At 45.7% G+C, this 21,227-nt stretch overlaps 1 protein-coding gene across 1 annotated transcript in view; it reads left to right on the top strand.

Moving 5' to 3' along the window:
- LOC141050224 (very-long-chain 3-oxoacyl-CoA reductase-B-like) overlaps positions 1 to 20,602 on the top strand; it is a 73,599-nt gene extending 52,997 nt beyond the window's left edge. The window contains exons 6-11 of the mRNA XM_073547078.1: positions 8,086 to 8,130; positions 9,874 to 9,908; positions 16,051 to 16,132; positions 16,372 to 16,437; positions 18,395 to 18,544; positions 20,392 to 20,602. Of these exons, the coding sequence (XP_073403179.1) occupies positions 8,086 to 8,130; positions 9,874 to 9,908; positions 16,051 to 16,132; positions 16,372 to 16,437; positions 18,395 to 18,544; positions 20,392 to 20,508 (495 nt within the window). The 3' untranslated portion in view covers positions 20,509 to 20,602. The remainder of the gene's footprint in view (positions 1 to 8,085; positions 8,131 to 9,873; positions 9,909 to 16,050; positions 16,133 to 16,371; positions 16,438 to 18,394; positions 18,545 to 20,391) is intronic.
- Positions 20,603 to 21,227: the final 625 nt, after the last annotated feature.

The following is a 21,227-nucleotide window of genomic DNA, read 5'->3' as shown; positions in this document are numbered from 1 at the left end:
CGGACGCATGGCGAAGGCTTACTGAACCATTGATGCACTGCGGAATCGGGATTATAACATTGTAAAGCGGACTATCCTGGATTACCATGCTATCACCCCAGACTCATATAGGGCCAAGTTCCGAGACCTCCCATGCACCACGGGGGGATCGTTTAGGATGTATGCACATAAGATGTCCGAGGCATGTTGGAGTTGGCTGGAAGCAGAAAACGCATTTACTGTGGAAGATGTTATACAGGCGTTCCTTATAGAACAATTTCTTGCCAAGTGCCCTGCAGAGGTACGGGAATGGGTCCGGGAGCGCACGCCGTGTACCGTGGATAGACAATGAAAAGTTGTTAATGGCTAATAAATTGCTCAGTAGCACAGATGAACCATCAGAGCACGCTAGGGTTGTAAATCCAAAAGTTAGGAAAGAAAAATTAAAAGAGGTAGGAAGTAACCGACTTTAACGACCTTCTGACAAAAGATGAAGAACAAAAGCAATATGTCCTGCAAGTTGTAAGCAAATGCCGAGCATTATATTCTGACGTTTCAAAAACTACTTTAACAAAAGCTCTAGAATAGATTAGATAACTATGTAAAATTATAAACTCATGTAGGTTAGCGTTCCCTGATGGTTCATCTGTGCTACTGAGCAATTTATTAGCCATTAACAACTTTTCATTGTCTGTAATGGTGGGATCAAAAAACGATAATCCCACCAACTCTGCATTCAAATACCACAAATGGTTCGAAAATTTGGTCAGGGCTATTTCTGCAATGTTGTTGTCACATTCTTTATAGTCTAACAGACTATGCAAAATACCTAAATCTTAACATACCTCAATTTGGATTTTTTCAAACTTTGAGCGACGAGCGGCACGGGTTAACGTCGTTTGATCGAGCTCAAATTTTGGCTATCTCAATATCTGGAAAGGGGAATCGTTTTTTGGGGTCCAGACGAACAAGATTCTGACATTTTTTCCCCCCCATATGAGATCCGGTCACCCTAGTGCACACCCTGGTATTGCAGCTACCCAGGGGGGCAGTAGCTAGGGGTTTTTGGTGGCCATCTATGGGTACTGATATAAAAAGGTTTGTAAATACTTGTGGGGTGTGTGCGCGCTCTAAAAGCTCTCAGGTCCGGCCGGGGAATTGGTGCCTTTGCCAATTCCGGATAAACCATGGACACACCTGTCTATGGACTTTATCACTAATCTTCCATCTTCCAAGGGCAACTCAGTGGTATGGGTAGTGGTTGATAGATTTTCTAAGCAAGCCCACTTTGTGCCATTACCTGCGTTACCATCTGCTGAAACCTTGGCCCGCTTGTTTATACAGCACATTGTTCGATTGCATGGAGTGCCCGTGAACGTGGTGTCGGACAGGGGTGTGCAATTTGTGGCCAGGTTTTGGAGAGCGTTTTGTATGAAGTTGGGGGTCACGTTATCATTCTCCTCTGCCTATCACCCGGAATCCAATGGACAGACTGAACGCACCAATCAGTCGTTGGAGCAGATTCTGAGATGCCTGGCCTCCTCCAGACAGGAAGACTGGTGTGAGGTATTGCCCATGGCAGAATTTGCATTCAACTGTCGTATTAATCAGTCTACCGGAAAGTCTCCCTTTCAGGTCAATTATGGGTTTGTTCCACAGTTTGGGGAATTTTCCCGTATGGATTCAGATTGCCCTGGTGCCGAGGGGATGGTACAACAGTTAAAAACCCTCTGGAGGGAGGTGCAGGGGAACATCTCCAAAGCCCAGAAGAAGTACAAACATTTTGCGGACAGGAGGAGGGGGTTGGGTCCTGCGTTAACAGTGGGGGAAAAAGTCTGGATGTCCACCCGTAACATCAAATTTAAAATACCCTCTATGAAGATGGGCCCCAAATTTATTGGCCCATACAAGATTGCAGAGGTGATCAACCTGGTGGCATACAGATTACAGTTGCCGACCTCCTTCAAAATATCTAAAGTCTTCCACAGGTCCCTATTAAAACCTGTGGGACAGTTAGAGAAGATCCCTCATCTGTGGCTCCACCAGTGTTGGTAGAGGGTCAACTGGAGTACGAGGTAGGGAGCATCATTGATTCACGGTGGGTGCGCCGGAGACTTCAGTACCTTATTCATTGGAAGGGATATTCCGTTGAGGATCGGTCATCGGTTCCGGCCAGTTTGGTGCACGCTGATCGACTGGTGCTGGCTTTTCATGCCAGATACCCTGAGAAACCTGGGGGTCCAGTGGCCCCCCATTAAGAGGGGGGTACTGTCATGGTTAGGACATGGTTAATGTCCAGTTCTCCCAGGGTTAACTTTTGCCGGCCTCTCTTTGGTTCTGGGAGGGGTATTTATACTCACTCCAGACTAGGATTCCCTGTCAGCTTTACTGTTATTCTGGCTGTGTGTCTGACCCCCCTGGTGTGCGTGGATACTGCATTGCTTGTTTGATTCCCGTGTATGACCCGGTCTGTCCACTCACTCAGTTCTCTGTCTCACATTTTGGTATTATTGTCTTCTCTGGTTCTGACCTCCTGGCTTGGCTATTGTTACTCCATTACAGTTTGTTCCTATTGTACCGTCTATTGCCCGTTCTGGTTTTCTGATCTATTGCTACGTCCCGACTATCCATTCTGTCTAACCCTTTGGTACTGTCCTGCTATCTCGTGCTTTGACCCCGGCTTAATCTGGTTTACGTCTCTGCCTATGCCCCTTGGTAACTTGTCCCGCAGTTACCTTTCTAGGAGTTTTCCTTCAGCTCCTAGCTCTGTGGAGCTTAGGTCGCGCCCCCAGCAGTCACGTGCTTCAGGTCCTGTGAGCCTGGAGCATGCATCGTCACCGCTGCTGCCCGCTCCACAGGTATCTTTGAGCACTGTTTTTGTACTCAGGACACGCGCACTGGCTCAGTGAGCAAGTGCAGTGTGGTGTTCCTGACAGTCCCACCAGGAACCTCAGGATATTAATTTATTTTGGGATACCCTTAAGGCATATGTGAGGGGCTGCTTGTCCTCCACAATTTCTTACATTAAGCGGGTAGCCTCAAGGGAAGATGATGTGGTAGAATGGCGTTTGAAGGATTCGGAGGCTGCATACATATCTAATCAAACTAACAGCAATAGGATTGAGTGGTTGGCTGCCCAGCGATTATACACCCAGCATATGGACACTAAGTCTAAGCGCAAATTATTCTTTGCCTGCCAGTCTTATTTTGAGCTGGGAAACCAAGCAAGTAAATTTTTGGCCTATCTGGTGCGCCAGCATAATACCTCTAATACAATATTACAGATCCGTAAGTCGGATGGCTCGTTGGTGTCTTCAACTGAGGAGATTCTCGGTTGCTTTTACGATTACTATAAGTCATTATATGAGTCTAAAAGTGGCTCTGATGATTTGGGGTGTTTGGATTACTTGTCGGATGTAACATTCCCTACCTTAGATCCTGATCAGCGAGCCTTTATGGATGCTGAAATTACTGTGGAGGAGATGGAGAATGCTATAGCGGACATGGCCCCTGGGAAGGCCCCTGGACCGGACGGGTTCCCTATTGAATTGTATAGGAAATACCGAGACATATTAACGCCACTTCTGATAAATGTATTTCAGGGAATATGGGAGCGGGAGTCTATGCCTGATTCCTTTTACGAGGCTAACATCATAGTGCTTAGGAAGGAGGGGAAGGACCCTTTGGAATGTGGATCCTATCGTCCCATATCGTTAGTAAATGTGGACTATAAAATTTTTACTAAGATTCTCGCCACCAGATTAAATTTGATTATACTGAACCTTATACATCCTGACCAGACGGGTTTCATGCCTGGTAAGAGCACTTCAATTAACATCAGACGAGTCCAGTCAATAGTCCAATATAGCTCCCTAATGCCTGACAACAAGTGGGTACTGGCATTGTTAGATGCCGCCAAGGCTTTTGACTCCCTTGAGTGGCCTTTCCTCTCCGCATGTCTACAGAGATATGGCTTTGGTGATAAGTTCATAAAATGGGTCAAAACATTGTATATGAAGCCTAAGGCCCGTATTATTGTGAATAATTCCATATCTGAGCCCTTTTCATTACACAGGGGGACCCGTCAGGGGTGCCCCCTTTACCCGGCCCTCTTCGCCCTTGCGATTGAGGCATTGGCAATACGTATAAGGTCTTCCCCTGGCATTAGGGGTATAGATATAGCAGATCGGGTAAATACCATAGGTCTATATGCAGATGATATGGTGATATTTATGGACGAGGCGGAATAAACTTTGCCTCAAGTGATTGCCACCATAGACGGATTCAGTAAATATTCGGGTTTATATATAAATTGGGAAAAGTCTGCCCTGTTACCCCTCTCCCATGCCCTGATGCCCCAGCTGGAGGCTCTCTCCTCGTTGTCTATTGTATCTAGCTTTAAATACCTGGGGGTTCATATATCCCATAACAGTACGCTCGACTTACAACTTAATATCTGCCCACTGCTGGAACTGGTTAGAGTTAAATTTGCAGCCTGGAGAAAATTACCGCTGTCTGTGGCCGGACGCATTAATCTGATTAAAATGATATTACTTCCCAAACTTAGCTATTCCCTTCACCATAGTGCTGTAATGATACCCAAGTCCTTTTTGTGAACCTTAATTCCCAGGTTACATCTTTTATATGGGGGGAAAACCAGACCTAAACTTAAATTGTCCACTCTGCAGAGGCCTAAAAAGGGAGGTGGGGCGGCGCTGCCAGATTTCTTCCTATATTATTTGGCTGGACAGGCTAGAGCCCTAGGTATATGGATGCCGGGTAACTATCTCCCTAATTCTGAAAGTCACTTGCTTCACACGGCAAGAACTGATTGCCCACTGGGTTTCCTGGAGTTGGAGGGGCCTGGTGTCCCTCGCTTACTGCCCTTGCTCCGTCTGGCATGTTTAGTATGGAGGTAAGTTAAGAGGGTGATTGGATTCCAAGATATCATAGCTGAAATGCCCCTATGGGAGAATGTCTATTTCCCGGTATTACTAAGTCACCCATCTGCTGATTTTTGGATCCAACATAATGTCTCCCTGATAGGAGTCTTGTATGATTATGGGGCCTTAATGTCTTTTGAGCAGATACAGGCTAAACATGATGTTCCGAGATCTCAGTTTTTCCGCTATTTACAGCTAAGATCAGCTCTCCAGTCGCACATAAGGTGTGTGGGTGTGGGCCGTGCCATTTCGTCCCTACCTTTGATAGGAATTCTTAACTTACAGGGTCCCCAGGGTCTCATCTCCTCTTTATATACGTACATGCTGTCAGTGGGAGCAGAATCTGCCATAAGCTCTGATAAGGGGAAGTGGGAAAGACTCATCCCTGAGAAGCAGGGGAGGAGTGGGAAGAGATCCTGGAGTCTACGATCGGAGTATCACCATCTATTAATAATAGAATGATACAGTTGTATATAATAAACCAATCATATTTAACTCCGATACGACTTTTTAGGATGGGCCGATTCCAGTCGTCGGAATGCTTGCGTTGTCATTCCCCAGATGCAGACTTTTTTCACATGATATGGCAGTGTCCCACTACCCTACAGTACTGGAAAGAGGTGTGAGTCGCCCTCCCAGGGCTGTGGGGAACTCGGTACCGGGCCGGTGTCAGCGGGAGGTGTCACAGCAGCGGCCCTGGGAGCCCAAATCAATGGCGGTTGCGGTTTGTAGTGTAATAGTTCGTGACGCCACCTGTGGTGTTCGGCAAGTGGGATGTTAGGCCGACGCTGCATGCAGATCCTCTGTGGCTGGTGGTGTGTTGCAGCATAGATGGTGTAGCTCCCCACAGGTGAAGCTGTAGCCCCAGGGCAGTGTAGTATTACTAGATGAGGAGAGGCTCAGGCAGTGTAGGAGCGTACCCAGATGTAGTGGTGCTGAGGGTGTAGGCGCGACAATGAATGGAAGACACCAGGGTCTGTAGTTCCAACGCTTTACTCACAGTCAGTAGGGCACACAGGTGCCTGCCTCCGTGCTGTGTCCTCCGGGTCAGGGACTCAGTCAACCCCCAGGCAAGATGAAAGGCTCCTCTCCAACACTCTGCCCACATGTGCTTTTCTGAACGTCTCCTCTATTGCGCCTTTAAGTGTGAAGATCTCCTAGTACTGAGTTACACTGGAGTGCCTCCTGACAGATGTTCCTGTGCTCTCTGCTCGTATGGCAGACAGCTGTAACCTGCTTCGGGGACTCCCTTCTCCAGAGTCCCAGCTCTCCATACAGATGCTGTTGTGCCCCAAGTCTTGGATGGGAGTAGTGAATTTACAGCCAACTACTCCACCGGTGTCTGCTGCAGAACCATAAGTGTCCATACAACCTCGGGGACCGGGCCCCGGCCTTGCGCTGAGAACCTATAGGCAGGGTTCCTCTTCCAACCCACGTCTCCTCTCTGTTCTCTACTCCTTCGTTCCGTACTTGACTCTCTTTCTTATGGAAACTTAGGTTACAGTTCTACGTCTTTCTCCTTTCTCTCCTTTCCCGTGCCAGCTGGCCCAGGTCACTGAGGCAGCTGCAGCACTCCTTCCTTCATCCCTTCTTCCAGGGATCCTCACTCCTCCCGGAGTGTCCTACTACTCCGCCGACCTTCTATCTGACTCCAGACGGACTGCCCCCTAATCCTACACTTTCCCAATCTTTTATATGTCTTAACTCCACCCACCTCCCAGCACATCCAGTGTTCCAAGCAGGGAACCACCAGAGGTGCTCTGCTACCCTCTGAGCATGGAGCCGCAATGTGGTTGTGCAGAACTACTCTGTTGTGTGGGGTGCGAGTGTTGGAGTGTGGAAAGGAGTCTCCACCTTACCTGGATGGTGGGGCACTACACCTTAGGAGAAGCTACAGTACCTCTGTGGCGACTGAGCCTCAGGGGCGCCACAGGTGACGTTGTTCTTGTCATCACTGGTGCAAACTCCTGTCCCTCTTGAACCACTGGTCTGCATGCTTGCGGTATGGGAGGAGGCGGTTTGGGGTCACCATGCTGGGATTTTTCTACGTGAGACGCTGTTTATGGCATGGAAAGTATTGGCGTTATAGTGGATGGGTAATTCCTGTCCTTCTCTTAAAACCTGGATTGATTTGGTAAATACGATTGTTCCATACGAGCGCACATTATATCAGAATAGGGGATGCTTGGATAAATTTGAAAAGATCTGGGGGAGGTGGAATTCTTCTCATCTCACTTTGTAGAATGAAGACATTGCATTTGAGATAATATAGTGCAAGATAGTAGGCTGCGAATTAGTAAATAGTTGATGTAGGCGTAGGTTACTTTAGGAATCTATAATCAATCTATATTATTTGAGTGATAAGGTGAAGGCTGGTGAGATAGGACTGATGTACATGCTTATAATGCATAGCCTGTTGCTCTCTGTATATGCTTGGGGGATTATGCACACCTTATCAGTATATTAGTAAGAGTATTCAATTTTCTCCTTTTTTTTTGCTTAGTATTTAACAGACAGATGGTAATGTGTATGCTCTGTACAATGTTTATAGCCACAAGCAAATCTATATGTTGTACATTACTTTTTTTTCTTGTTTAATAAATGAATTTAAAAAAAATAAAAAGTCAACCATGATGATGGCGGAGATGTCAGCAGAGAGAAAGTGAAGAAGCTAGGTCGATGAAGGCAGTGGCTGAGTCCGGTGGTCGATATATGACAGCCATTTGGAGATTATAGGGAGAGTAGATATGGACAGAGTGGGCATCGAAAGAAGGGATGGTAAGGGAGGGTGGGGGTTGGATAGGGTTGAAGGAGCAGTTTATAGAAAGAAGGAAACTCACTCCTCCACTGTGTCTGTTGCCAGAGCGAGGAGTGTGGGTAAAGTGGAGGCCTCCATATCTCAGTGCAGCAGGGAAGGCCGTGTCAGAGGGTGTCAGCCAGGTCTCAGTGAGGGCCAGGAAGGAAAGGTTGCGGGAAGTAAAGAGATTGTGGATCACATGGAGCTTGTTGCAGATGGAGCGGGCATTCCAAATTGCTCCAGAGAGAGGAAGCAGGTGGGGGGGGGGTCAGTGGCACAGGTTTTAAGTGTGAGTTGTGACATTCTGTCATAACCTGAGACAAATCCAAATGTAATAGATTGTTCTTTGTATATTTTTTCCAACAGAAAGTAACTGACGTAATGAACTGCAACATGACGTCTGCTGTACAGGTAAGAAATAAAAATATGTACATGTGCTCCTGCCCCTGAAGGATGATGCAAATAGACGGATAGACGGAGCTATGAGTCTCCACCTCCTGGATCGTGATACAGATAGCTCCTTCTATGAGTCTCCTCCTCCTACAGGGTGATACAGATAGGAGGAGCTACGAATCTCCTTCCCTATACTTTGATAGAGATGGAAGGAGCCATGAGTCTCGTCCACCTGTGGGTAAAAATGACTAAACAAAAAAAAGGCATCAGCCGAAGAGCACAGTGAGTCCACAGCGGGAGATGGGGAGTTGAAGCTCCACTTACTGCCGGGTGATAAACACCGGAGGACCTACGAGTCTCCTCCTCCTGCAGGGTGATACAGATAGGAGAAGCTGTGAGCCTCGTCCCCCTGCAGGGTGTTACAGATAGGAGAAGCTGTGAGCCTCGTTCCCCTGCAGGGTGATACAGATAGGAGAAGCTGTGAGCCTCGTTCCCCTGCAGGGTGATACAGATAGGAGAAGCTGTGAGCCTCATCCCCCTGCAGGGTGATACAGATAGGAGTGTCATGATCCAGTGTTGGATCTGGCGGTATTAAAAGCACAAAGTGAACTTTTTTTACTTTGGTTAAGTTCAAAGGTGTTTTGACTGTCCCCGGTGGTGGTTAGCGGTATCGCACCTTAGGTTTAGGTTAGGTTGCACTTAATTAGGTATCAGGTGTGACACCCTATAAAGGTGTGCTAGAGGTGTGCAATCACTGTCTGTGATATTGTGAGAGTGTGTTCACTCTGAGTTGTTGGAGAGCCTGGTGGAAGGATGGAGCGGGATAGGAGTCCTGCGCAGTCAGCCAGAGAGGATGAGTGCCAGCTAATGGTGTCTGCAGGAAGGACTGGCATGGCTTGGTGGAGTCGCAGTTTATGGTGTCGGCGGGAAGTGCGGGCATGGCTTAGAGGAGTGGCGACTAGGAAGAGAGTTGCACTCAGCATGTTCGACTTGGTTGCTGAGAACTGGACTCGAGCATGCTTGGATTCTTGGCAGAGGCTGGACTCATCTTGGGACTCTGTGTACTGGACTGCTGCAAGTGGTGATGGACTCTGCTCCCAGGCTGCACGATGGTGATGGATCCAGTTATGTGATGGATCAGGGTGGAGGAGAAGATGCACACAGGTGGTGGGCTCTGTTGCTAGGAGCGCACGCAACAGAGCAAAGCTAAGTGGTGTCCCCCTGTATTGTCTCTTTCCTCATGTGTGTTATTAGTGCAGTGGTGGGATTAGTTTCCGCACCGACCTATTCCCTAGTGAGGGTTTAGGGTCAGGGCGAGCTAGGGCGTTGAGGTACGCGTGCGGCGCCCGGTGCGAAACTGGCATAGGGAACGTTAGGAGTGCAGGGACACTGGCTCAGGGGAGCTCAGGAGGTCTCCAATTCCCTTTTCCCTATTGCAGGGTCCACCATTGTTAAAGTTACCCAGGTTCCCCCCTTTATTATTTAAATGCGCCTTACTGGAGGCGGTGTTTCCAGATATTGTATGTATAACGTGTAATACCTAAATTCGCCAGGTGGAGGCGGCGTATCCACCTGCACGTATCCACCTGCACGTTTTATTATTTAAATGCGCCCCACTGGAGGCGGTGTATCCAGGGTCACGTGTGTTATGGGTCCGCCTTGCGGAAACATCTGCGTCCTGACACACGTGACCATGACAAGGAGAAGCTGTATGTGCACTTGGAGGTATCTCAGGTTAATGACATTATTCTTGTTTTCTAGATGACTGCGATTGTCCTACCAAAAATGGTGCAGAGGTCTGTGTCAGAGTGTAAACTATTATTTTCTACATTGTGCTCTGTCCTATAAACTCCTTACATATTAGGGAGAAGTTGGCTGAACCCACTAAGTGGTTGGTTAATGAACTGTGGAGATGGCGGTGTGGTTGGTTGATGGTATGACTGTGGAAATGATGGTGTCATTGGACGAGGGTTGGACTGTATAGATGGTGTGTGGTTTGATGATGGTTGGACTGTGGAGATGTTGGTGAGGTTGGATGAGGGTTGGACTATGCAGATGGCAACGTGGCTGGTTGGACTGTGGAGATGGTGGAGTGGTTGAATCACGGTCGGATTGTGGAGATGACGGCGTGGTTGGTTGCGGGCCAGACTAGAAATGGCAGCATGGCTAGATGAGGGTCGGACTGTGCAGTGTGAATATAAAATGGCTATTTTGAGTCCATATTGAAAATTACAGAATGCATTTAGACCATGACAGAGCAGCAATACTGGTCATACATTTACAGGCAGACAATGCTCATAGTGACACAATTGTGAGAACTGTTTACTTACTGTCTGCAGCTTTTTCACCTCACAAACAATTCTATGTTTCTGTTTGTTATTGTAAAACATGAAAGTTTATTTAACCTCTGTCTGTGGTGGTTTTATCTAACTCTTGTGGGATTTATATATTCTAAAGCGTACTTCACACACAGCGAGATCGCTGATGAGTTACCGATTTTGTGACGCAACAGCGATCTTGCCAGCGATCTCGCAGTGTGTGGCACGCATCAGCAACTGGCCCCCCCGCCGGGTATCGCTGATCGTGCAGGAGTGTCCTGGGCCATTTTTTGATCGTTGGTCTCCTGCTCGCCAGCACGCATCGTGTGGCAGCGGGAGACCAACGATCAGCAAGCTCCCAGCGCTGTAAGCAGATGCTGGGAGCTGGTATCCAAGGTAAACAGCGGGTAACTAAGCGCGTGCGTCGCTTAGTTACCCGCTGTGTACCCTGGATACAAGCATGCTCGCGCTGGGAGCTGGTATCCAAGGTAAACAGCGGGTAACTAAGCATGCGCGGCGCTTAGTTACCCGCTGTGTACCCTGGATACCAGCGTGCTCGCGCTGGGAGCTGGTATCCAAGGTAAACAGCGGGTAACTAAGCATGCGCGGCGCTTAGTTACCCGCTGTGTACCCTGGATACAAGCATGCTCGCGCTGGGAGCTGGTATCCAAGGTAAACAGCGGGTAACTAAGCATGCGCGGTGCTTAGTTACCCGCTGTGTACCCTGGATACCAGCGTGCTCCCGCTGGGAGCTGGTATCCAAGGTAAACAGCGGGTAACTAAGCATGCACGTCGCTTAGTTACCTGCTGTGTTCCCTGGATACCAGCGTGCTCGCGGTGGGAGCTGGTATCCAAGGTAAACAGTGGGTAACTAAGCATACGCGGCGCTTTGTTACCCGCTGTGTACCCTGGATACCAGCGTGCTTGCGCTGGGAGCTGGTATCCAAGGTAAACAGCGGGTAACTAAGCATGCGCGTCGCTTAGTTACCTGCTGTGTTCCCTGGATACCAGCGTGCTCGCGGTGGGAGCTGGTATCCAAGGTAAACAGTGGGTAACTAAGCATGCGCGGCGCTTAGTTACCCGCTGTGTACCCTGGATACCAGCGTGCTCGCGCTGGGAGCTGGTATCCAAGGTAAACAGCGGGTAACTAAGCATGCGCGTCGCTTAGTTAACTGCTGTGTTCCCTGGATACCAGCGTGCTCACGGTGGGAGCTGGTATCCAAGGTAAACAGCGAGTAACTAAGTGATGCGGGTGCTTAGCTACCCGCGTCCTCGCTGGTCCTGATAGCTGGTGAGTCTGCCTGTTTGGCAGCTCACCAGCGATCATGTAGCGACGCACCAGTGATCCTGACCAGGTGGTATCGTTGTCGGGATCGCTGGTGCATCGTTTAGTGTAACGGGACCCTTAGGGTTTATTGCCCATCCTCTGATGTTGCCTGGTATATCTGAGTCATCTTATCTTGAAAGCTGGCCACTGGACGGGGAAGATGAAACCAGAGTTACACATAGTGCAAATCACTATATAAGGCCAGAGAAACATGACTAAGACAGAAGCATAAACTTGGGTACCTGTATGTGCACAGTGATGTGATACCTGCATAATTGGGGACGCCCGTGCAGTGTTGTGAATCTCCCAGGGGTTCTCTGTCTTGGTGTTGCTTCTTGTTCCAGACGGGTGATGTTTAAAAGCTTCTTGGTGATGGAGATGTGAGTATATGTACTTAATCATTAAATGTGTTTAATCTTTATATGTACTTAACCTTTGTATGTTAAAATATACAAAAGTGTACGCAGTCATACTATTCAACCATACCATTCCTTTAATTTTGTACTTTAAAATAAAATTGCGCTATATTGCAAGCAGTAGCCTTTATTAAAGCTGTATCCGAACCTTAGTGTTAAAACTTGGCAATACAGACTGTGGAAATAGCGGAGTGGTTGGATCACAAGATTTTTGGATTATGAGAGGAGAAAGACCAACAAGGACTCAGACTTTAAGGTTGGACTTCAGAAAGGCAGATTTTAATGGACTCCGAGTTATCTGGATGTTCTAAAGGATAGAAATGTCCAAGAAGGATGGGAGATTTTGCTAAATGAAATTCTTCACTGCACAATCTGCAACAATCCTGAAAAGAAGGAAGAATTGGAATCATTTAAAGAGACCAGTGTGGATGAACATAGAACTTAATCACTTGTTAAAAAGGAAAAAAGAAATGTATATCACAAGGAAAGGGGGGAGGCATATCTAAAAAAAGAATAAAATGCTGTCTGTAGGGAATGGAGGGCAAGAGTTAGAACAGCTAAAGCCAGTAATGAAGTGAGGCTTGCAGGGGAGACCAAAAGCAGCAAAAAAGGATTTTGGGGGTATGCCAAAAGCAAAAGAAAAAGTATCTACTGCTATAGGATTTTTATGAGAAGGCCAATCTTTTAAGTTTATATTTTGCATCTGTGTTCTCTAAGAAAGCAAATGTAACATCAACTTATTTTCACGGTGCCATCGAAGAAATAAAAGAATCCACACTATCTATAAAGAGAGAGATGGTGAGGGAACACTTAGCTAATTTACATGAATTCACATCTCCTCATCCAGATGAATTACATCCTAGGGTACTGAAAGAGTTACAGGAAATTGCAGAACCACTAGCCAGAATCTTTGAAAAATCCTGGAAAACAGGAGAAGTTCCAGAAGATTTGGAGAAGGGAAAATGTTGTCCCTATTTTCAAAAAAGGAATGAAGACAGAGAAAATAAATTACAGGCCAGTGAGCCTTACTTCTGTAGCAGGAAAGATCAGTGAACAAATGATTAAACAGCATGTATGTAAGTACTTGGATAATAATACAGTAATTAACCAGAGTCAGCTTGGTTTTTTAGCCAACAAGTCATGCCAGACTAATCTAATTTCCTTCTATGATGGAATAACTGACTGGGTGGATCATGGAAATGCGGTAGATATAGTATATCTAGACTTCAGCAAAGCATTTGATAAAATAGCCCATTCTATCCTTATTGAAAAAATGACCAAGTATTGGATTGACAAGGTTACAGTTAGGTGGATTCATAACTGGCTCAGTGATCGTACTCATAGTTTTAATAAATGGTTGCACATCCAGTTGGAAAAGTGTTTCAAGTGGGGTACCAGAAGGCTCTGTTCTGGCCCCAGTGCTGTTCAACATTTTTATAAATTATCTAAATAAGGGAACTGAAGGTAATCTAATCAAAATTGCAGACGATGCAAAGCTAGGAGGGATAGCTAACACTAGGAAAGACAGAGAAAGGATTCATATGGATCTAGATAAGCTTGAACAATGAGCAGCAACTAATAGAATGGTATTTAACAGAGCGAAATGCAAGATTCTACATCTGGGCAAGAAAAAGAAAAATCACATCTACAGAATGGGAGAAATAGAACTAAGCAACAGCACGTGTGAAGAAGGCTTGGTATACTAATAGATCACAGACTGCATGAGTCAACAGTGTGATACAGCAGTAAAAAAGGAAAACACAGTTCGGGTAAGTTCACACAGGACTTTTTTGCTGCTTCTTTTTTCTGCAGCAAAACCTGATCATCTTGGCAGGAAAGAAGCTGTGGCAAAAACAAAGGTTTAGGTGTGTTTTTTTATGCGTTTTTGGTGCATTTTTTTGTCTCTTTGTCCATGCTAATGTCCATGACTTTTCTGCAGCAAAAACGCTGCAAATAATGACACCTGCGTTTTTGGTGCGTTTCTGCAGCGTTTTTTCAACACCCATGCAAGTCAATGGGTGAGAAAACGCAACAAAAACTGTGAAAGAAGTGACATGCTCTATGTCCAAAAAATGCAGCAAAGCACAAAATCCTGATCACACAAAAAAACAATGTCTGTGCATGAGATTTCTGAAACCTCATAGGCTTTGCTGGTAATGGAAAAAGCAGCTGAAAATTAGCATAGAAAAACATGAAAAAAACATAGCAAAAAAGTCCTGTGTGAACTTACCTGTCTAGGATGTATTAAAAGAAGCATAGCATAGAGTTTAGATCACATGAAGTAATTCTCCCCCTCTACTCCTCCTTGGTCAGGCCGCATCTGGAATACTGTGTACAGTTCTGGGCAATGCATTTTAACAAAAAAAGCATTGAAAAACAGGATATAGTTCAGAGAAGAGCTACCAGGATGATGAGCGGACTGCAAAGTATGTCCTACGAGGAATAGTTAAGGGATCTCAGAATGTTTAACTTGCAAAAAATAAGGCTAAGAGGAGACTTAACAGCTGTCTACAAATATCTGAAGGGCTGTCACAGTGTAGAGGGATCATCACTATTCTCATCCGCACACGAGAAGCAATGGAATGATTCTGAAAGGGAGAAGATACAGATTAGATATTAGATAAAAACTTTTTGACACTGAGGGTGACCAATAAATGGAACAGGCGGCCATGAGAAGTGGTGAGTTCTTCAATGGAAGTCTTCAATCAGAGGCTGGACAGACATCTGTCTGAGATGGTTTAATGACTCCTGCATTGAGTAAAGGGTTGGACACGAGGACCCTGGAGGTCCCTTCCAACTCTAACATTCTATGATCACGGTTGGACTGTGGAGACGGCAGCATGGTTGGATGACGGTTGGACTGTGGAGATGGCAGTGTGGCTGAATGAGGGTTGGACTGTGTGTATGGCGGTGTGGTTGGCAAAGGATCTGACTGTAGATGGCAGTATGGTTAGATAGTGGTGGGACTGTGGAGATGGTGGATTGTTTGGTTCACGGTCAAACTATGTAGATAGGAGCGTGGTTGGATGACGGACGGACTGTGGAGATTGCAGTGTAGTTGGATGAGTGTCAGATTGTGGAGATAGCGGTGTGGTTGGATGAGGCTTAAGATGAAGTTGGCTTGGTTGTAAGAGGACTGGACTGTGTCAATGACGGTGTGGTTGTATGACAGTCGGACTGTGGAGATGGCAGTGTGGAGGGATTAGGGTAGCACTGTGGAGATACCAGGCAGACTTTGTAGATGGCGGTGTGGTTGGATGACAGTTGGACTGTGGAGATGGCAGTGTGGTTGGATGATGATGGAGATTGTGTTGCTGGTAGTATGGTTGGATGGCTGTGGGGACTATGTAGATGGTGGTGTGGTTGGATAATGGTCGGAATGTGGAGATAGTGGTGTGGTTGGAAGACTGTGGGGACTTTGTAGATAGCGGTGTGGTTGGATGATGGTCGAAATGTGGACATGGTGGTGTGGTTGGATAATCTTTAAAATGTGGAGATGGCAGTGTGGTTGGATGACAGTGGGGACTGTGTAGATAGCGGTGTGGTTGGGTGATGGTTGGAATGTGGATATGGCGATGTGATTGGATGACTGTGAAGACTGTATAGATGACAGTGTGGTTGGATGATGGTTGGAATATGGAGATGGCAGTGTGGTTGGATGATGGCTGTGGGGACTTTTTTAAATGGAGCTGTGGTTGGATGATGGTCGGAATGTGGAGATGGCGGTGTGGTTGGATGACTGTGGGGATTGTGTAGATGGCGGTGTGGTTGGATGATGGTTGGAATATGTAGATGGCGGTGTGGATGGACAATGCTAGGACCGTGGTTGGTTGGTTATTGCCCTGCGAATTTCATCCTCTTTTTGTCTTCTTCACAGGAGGAAAGGACTGATAATAAATGTGTCGTCACAAGTTGGTGCCCACCCGTGCCCACTGACCAACATATACAGTGCCACCAAGGTAGAGCTGCCCTCTAATTGTCCACATTTTTTTGGCTGAGAGGCGGGGCTGAATTATACTCATTTGCATATAATGGGGCGTGGCTGTAGATATTTCTATGGTAGAAGCTGTCGTTTCTCTACACAATCTGCACGGATCAAAGACTTGGGGAAAATGTCTCCTTGATTACACAAAAGAATGAGCATTTACTCTCTGGTATCAGCCACCGGCGGCTCTGACCATGTTCTCTTCTCTTCCAGGCGTTTCTGGATTATTTTTCCCGTTCTCTTTACATAGAATATAAATCAAAAGGGATAATGGTTCAGGTAATGTCTGACCCCGAGAAAACCGACCGTACAAGAGGGGGAGCAGTGCTGAGACGGTATCACACAGGATAGGATTACATACACGGCTCAGCAGACAGTATCACACAGGAAAGGATTGGATACACGGCTCAGCAGTCAGTATCACAGAGGATAGGATTGGATACACGGCTCAGTAGTCAGTATCACACAGGATAGGATTGGATACACTACTCAGCAGTCAGTATCACACAGGATAGGATTAGATACACAGCTCAGCAGTCAGTATCACATAGGATGGGATTAGATACACAGCTCAACAGTCAGTATCACACAGGATAGGATTAGATACACGGCTCAGCAGTCTATCACACAGCAGAGGATTAGATACACGGCTCAGCAGTCAGTATCACACAGGATAGGATTAGATACACGGCTCAGCAGTCAGTATCACACAGGATAGGATTATATACACGGATCAGCAGTCAGTATCACACAGGAGAGGATTAGATACACGGCTCAGCAGTCAGTATCACACAGGAGAGGATTAGATACACGGCTCAGCAGACAGTATCACACAGGAGAGGATTAGATACACAGCTCAGCAGTCAGTATCACACAGAATAGGATTAGATACACGGCTCAGCAGTCAATATCACACAGGAGAGGATTAGATACACGGCTCATCAGACAGTATCACACAGGATAGGATTAGATACACGGCTCAGCAGACAGTATCACACAGGATAGGATTAGATACACAGCTCAGCAGTCAGTATCACACAGGATAGGATTAGATACACGGCTCAGCAGTCAGTATCACACAGTAGAGGATTAGATACACGGCTCAGCAGACAGTATCACACAGGATAGGATTAGATACACGGCTCAGCAGACAGTATCACACAGGAGAGGATTAGATACACGGCTCAGCAGTCAGTATAACACAGGAGAGGATTAGATACATGGCTCAGCAGTCAGTATCACACAGGAGAGGATTAGATACACGGCTCAGCAGTCAGTATCACACAGGAGAGGATTAGATACACGGCTCAGCAGACAGTATCACACAGGAGAGGATTAGATACACAGCTCAGCAGTCAGTATCACACAGAATAGGATTAGATACACGGCTCAGCAGTCAGTATCACACAGGAGAGGATTAGATACACGGCTCAGCAGACAGTATCACACAGGATAGGATTAGATACACGGCTCAGCAGACAGTATCACACGGGATAGGATTAGATACACGGCTCAGCAGTCAGTGTCACACATGATAGGATTAGATACACGGCTCAGCAGACAGTATCACACAGGAGAGGATTAGATACACGGCTCAGCAGTCAGTATCACACAGGAGAGGATTAGATACACGGCTCAGCAGACAGTATCACACAGGATAGGATTAGATACACGGCTCAGCAGACAGTATCACACGGGATAGGATTAGATACACAGCTCAGCAGTCAGTATCACACAGAATAGGATTAGATACACGGCTCAGCAGACAGTATCACACAGGAGAGGATTAGATACACGGCTCAGCAGACAGTATCACACAGGATAGGATTAGATACACAGCTCAGCAGTCAGTATCACACAGGATAGGATTAGTTACACGGCTCAGCAGTCAGTATCACACAGTAGAGGATTAGATACACGGGTCAGCAGTCAGTATAACACAGGAGAGGATTAGATACATGGCTCAGCAGTCAGTATCACACAGGATAGGATTAGATACACGGCTCAGCAGTCAGTATCACACAGGATAGGATTAGATACACGGCTCAGCAGTCAGTATCACACAGGATAGGATTAGATACATGGCTCAGCAGTCAGTATCACACAGGATAGGATTATATACACGGCTCAGCAGTCAGTATCACACAGGATAGGAATAGATACACGGCTCAGCAGTCAGTATCACACAGGATAGGATTAGATACACCAGATATAATGTCTCTCCCTTTTCCCACAGTCGGTGCTGCCCATGTTTGTTTCTACAAACATGACCCAGAATTTGCCCAGCAATCTTCTAATAAAAACGGCCCCTGACTTTGTCCGGGAGGCTCTTAACACGGTGGGGTACACGCACCGCACCAACGGCTGCCTCTCCCACTCCATCCAGGTAATGAATTATGAATGCAGCTCTGGAGGTGACGTAGAATACATGATGTACAGTAATAAAGTAACAAATGTAACTAACATCCCGTACAGTCATGGCCAAAAGTGTTGGCACCCTTAAAATAGTTCCAGAAAATGAAATATTTTTCATAGAAAATTATTACAATTCCTCAGGTTTTGTTACACACATGATTATTTCCTTTGTGTGTATTGAAACAAAACAATAATCAAAACAGAGAAGAAAAGCAAATTACATATAATTTCACATACAAAATGTCCCCCCTCGGCTAAATATCTGGTTGCACCGTTTGGAGTAAATATCAGCCATCAGTTGCTTCCTATAACCATCAACCCTCTCCATACTCCTCTCACTCTTCTTCTTACAAGCTGCTCCCGGTCTCTCCTATGTGGTGGCGCCTTCTCCCAACAGCAATTTTAAGATCACTCAACAGGTGACTAAGATTCGGACTAATTGCTGTTCAGTATGTCCCAGCACTTTGTTTCCATCCATTTCCGGGTGCTTCTTGAATTATGTTTGAGTTATTGTCCTGCTGGAAGACCCATGTCCTAGGATGCAAACCCAGCTTTCTGACACTGGACACTACAATGGGACCTAAAATCCTTTCGGTCACCTTCAGATTTCATGATGCCTTGCACACAGTCAAAGCACCCAGTGCCAGAAGCAGCAAAACAACTCCAAAACATCTTTGACCCTCCACCATATATGACTGTAGGTATTGTGTTATTTACATTGTAGGCTTTATCCCATTTTCAGTAAACAGTAGAACAATGCTTTACTAAAAAAGCTCTATCTGGTCTTATCTGTCCACAGGAGGCTTTCCCAGAAGGATTTTAGCAAAGTGCAGTCTACTTTTCTTATGTCTCTGTGTCAGTATTGGATCCTCCGGAGTCTCCTCCAATAGCGTTTAATTTCATTGAAATGTGGACGGACAGTTTGCGCTGACACTGATGCACCATACGCCTGCAGGACAGGTTGAAATTCTTTGGACCTTGATTGGGGCTGCTTATTCACCATCCAGACTATACTGTGTTGCAAACATTTATCAATTTTTCTCTGCCGACCTCATCCAGAGAGATTGTCTACAGTGCCATGGAGTGTAAACTCTTGCTTATGTTGCTCACTGTGGAAAAAGGAACATCAAGATCTCTGGAGATAGACTTGTAACCTTGAGCTTGTTGGTATTGGTCAACAACTGTGGTTCTTAAGTCCTCAGACAGTTCTCTTCTCCTCTTTGTGTTCTCCATGCTTAGTGTGGCGCACACAATGCAAAGATTGAGACAACTTCTGCCCTTTTTATCTGGATTCAGGTGTGATTTCCATATTGCCCACACCTGTTACTTGCTACAGGTGAGTGTGAACGAGCATCACATGCAGGAAACAAAGTTGTTTACCCACAATTTTAGAAAGATGCCAACAGTTTTGTCCAGCCCATTTTGAGGGTGTTTTGTGAAATTATGTCCAATTTACATTTTTTTTTTCTTTTTTTTGTGCTGCTTCAAAACACACTAAGGAAATAAATATGCGTAAAACAAAACATGGGGAATTGTGATCATTTTCTGGGAGAAATACAGTACTTAATTTTCTGGATGAATTTCAAGGGTGCCAACACTTTCACCATGATTGTATAGATTGTTGTAATGGTATTTTCTTTGAAAATAGCACTGTAACCCCTTCACTGCCAATGTAACCTGAGCTGCAGGGGGATCATGGCGTCCCAGTGATGTATTAGGGTGCCCCTAGTGGTCAGACAGGAATATGTGTTCTCCAGTATGACTATTACTATGATGCTCACCCCTACAATCGTCTCACTTTATGACTTCTTCTTTCAGGGATACATTATTAACAATATCATATCGGACACCTTGATGGCCTCCAAACTGATGGAAAAGATCGCCAAGTCAGTCGGAAAGTCAATGGAGGAAGCGATAAAACAAAAGGAGAAGTAGAAGAAGCTGTAGCAGCAGAGGATGGTCAACCAACAACTGACCCTGGCATAATGTGATCTATAAAGGGAGAAATAAATGATTTCTTAAAAAATGACTAACTTTCATTATACAGAATATAACAACTGCCGAATCAAAACCGATGGGCAGCATGCCTGTCCTGCTCACACTAATGGAAAAAATAACAATAAAAACTATGGACAGATTCTCTGCAGTAAGTAGAGAAGTCACAATAACACCTGTATATATAGTACAGGGTAAGCTACAACTAGTTTGATCAAAAGAGTGTAAAAGCCGTCATACAGCGACAAGGTGACCCAATCGTGTTATGACCTGTAATACTGGCCTCTGTGTGTAGGAATACACCGCAATCCTAATTATTAAGCAAATGTTATTTTACTCTGATTTTCCTACATGGTGGAAGCAAATGAGCCATAATGCAACAAATGATTCTGCACAAAAGAGTCCAAACATTTTATAGGTTATAAAGAGCTGAAAATGGTCACTTGTTGATTTTGCAGCATTAGCTGTGATCCAAAGCTTTTTCAATCAAAACCATATGCACAAGCCAATCACATGTAACACAGGAGCCCTCTTAGATATCACCTTCACAATTCTTACAAGCATTCAACTTCTGAGTTTTTTGATACAGTAGCTTCTACTACAATTTCATTGCAGAGTATCATTACTATAATACTGCTCCTATGTACAAGAATATAACT

This window comes from Dendrobates tinctorius, unplaced genomic scaffold (genome assembly GCF_039654945.1).
Source record: "Dendrobates tinctorius isolate UK_male_01 unplaced genomic scaffold, ASM3965494v1 ptg000151l, whole genome shotgun sequence".
Lineage (NCBI taxonomy): Eukaryota > Metazoa > Chordata > Amphibia > Anura > Dendrobatidae > Dendrobates > Dendrobates tinctorius.
The sequence above is the reverse complement of the archived record's forward strand: the minus strand, read 5'-3'. Positions and strand labels throughout refer to the sequence as shown.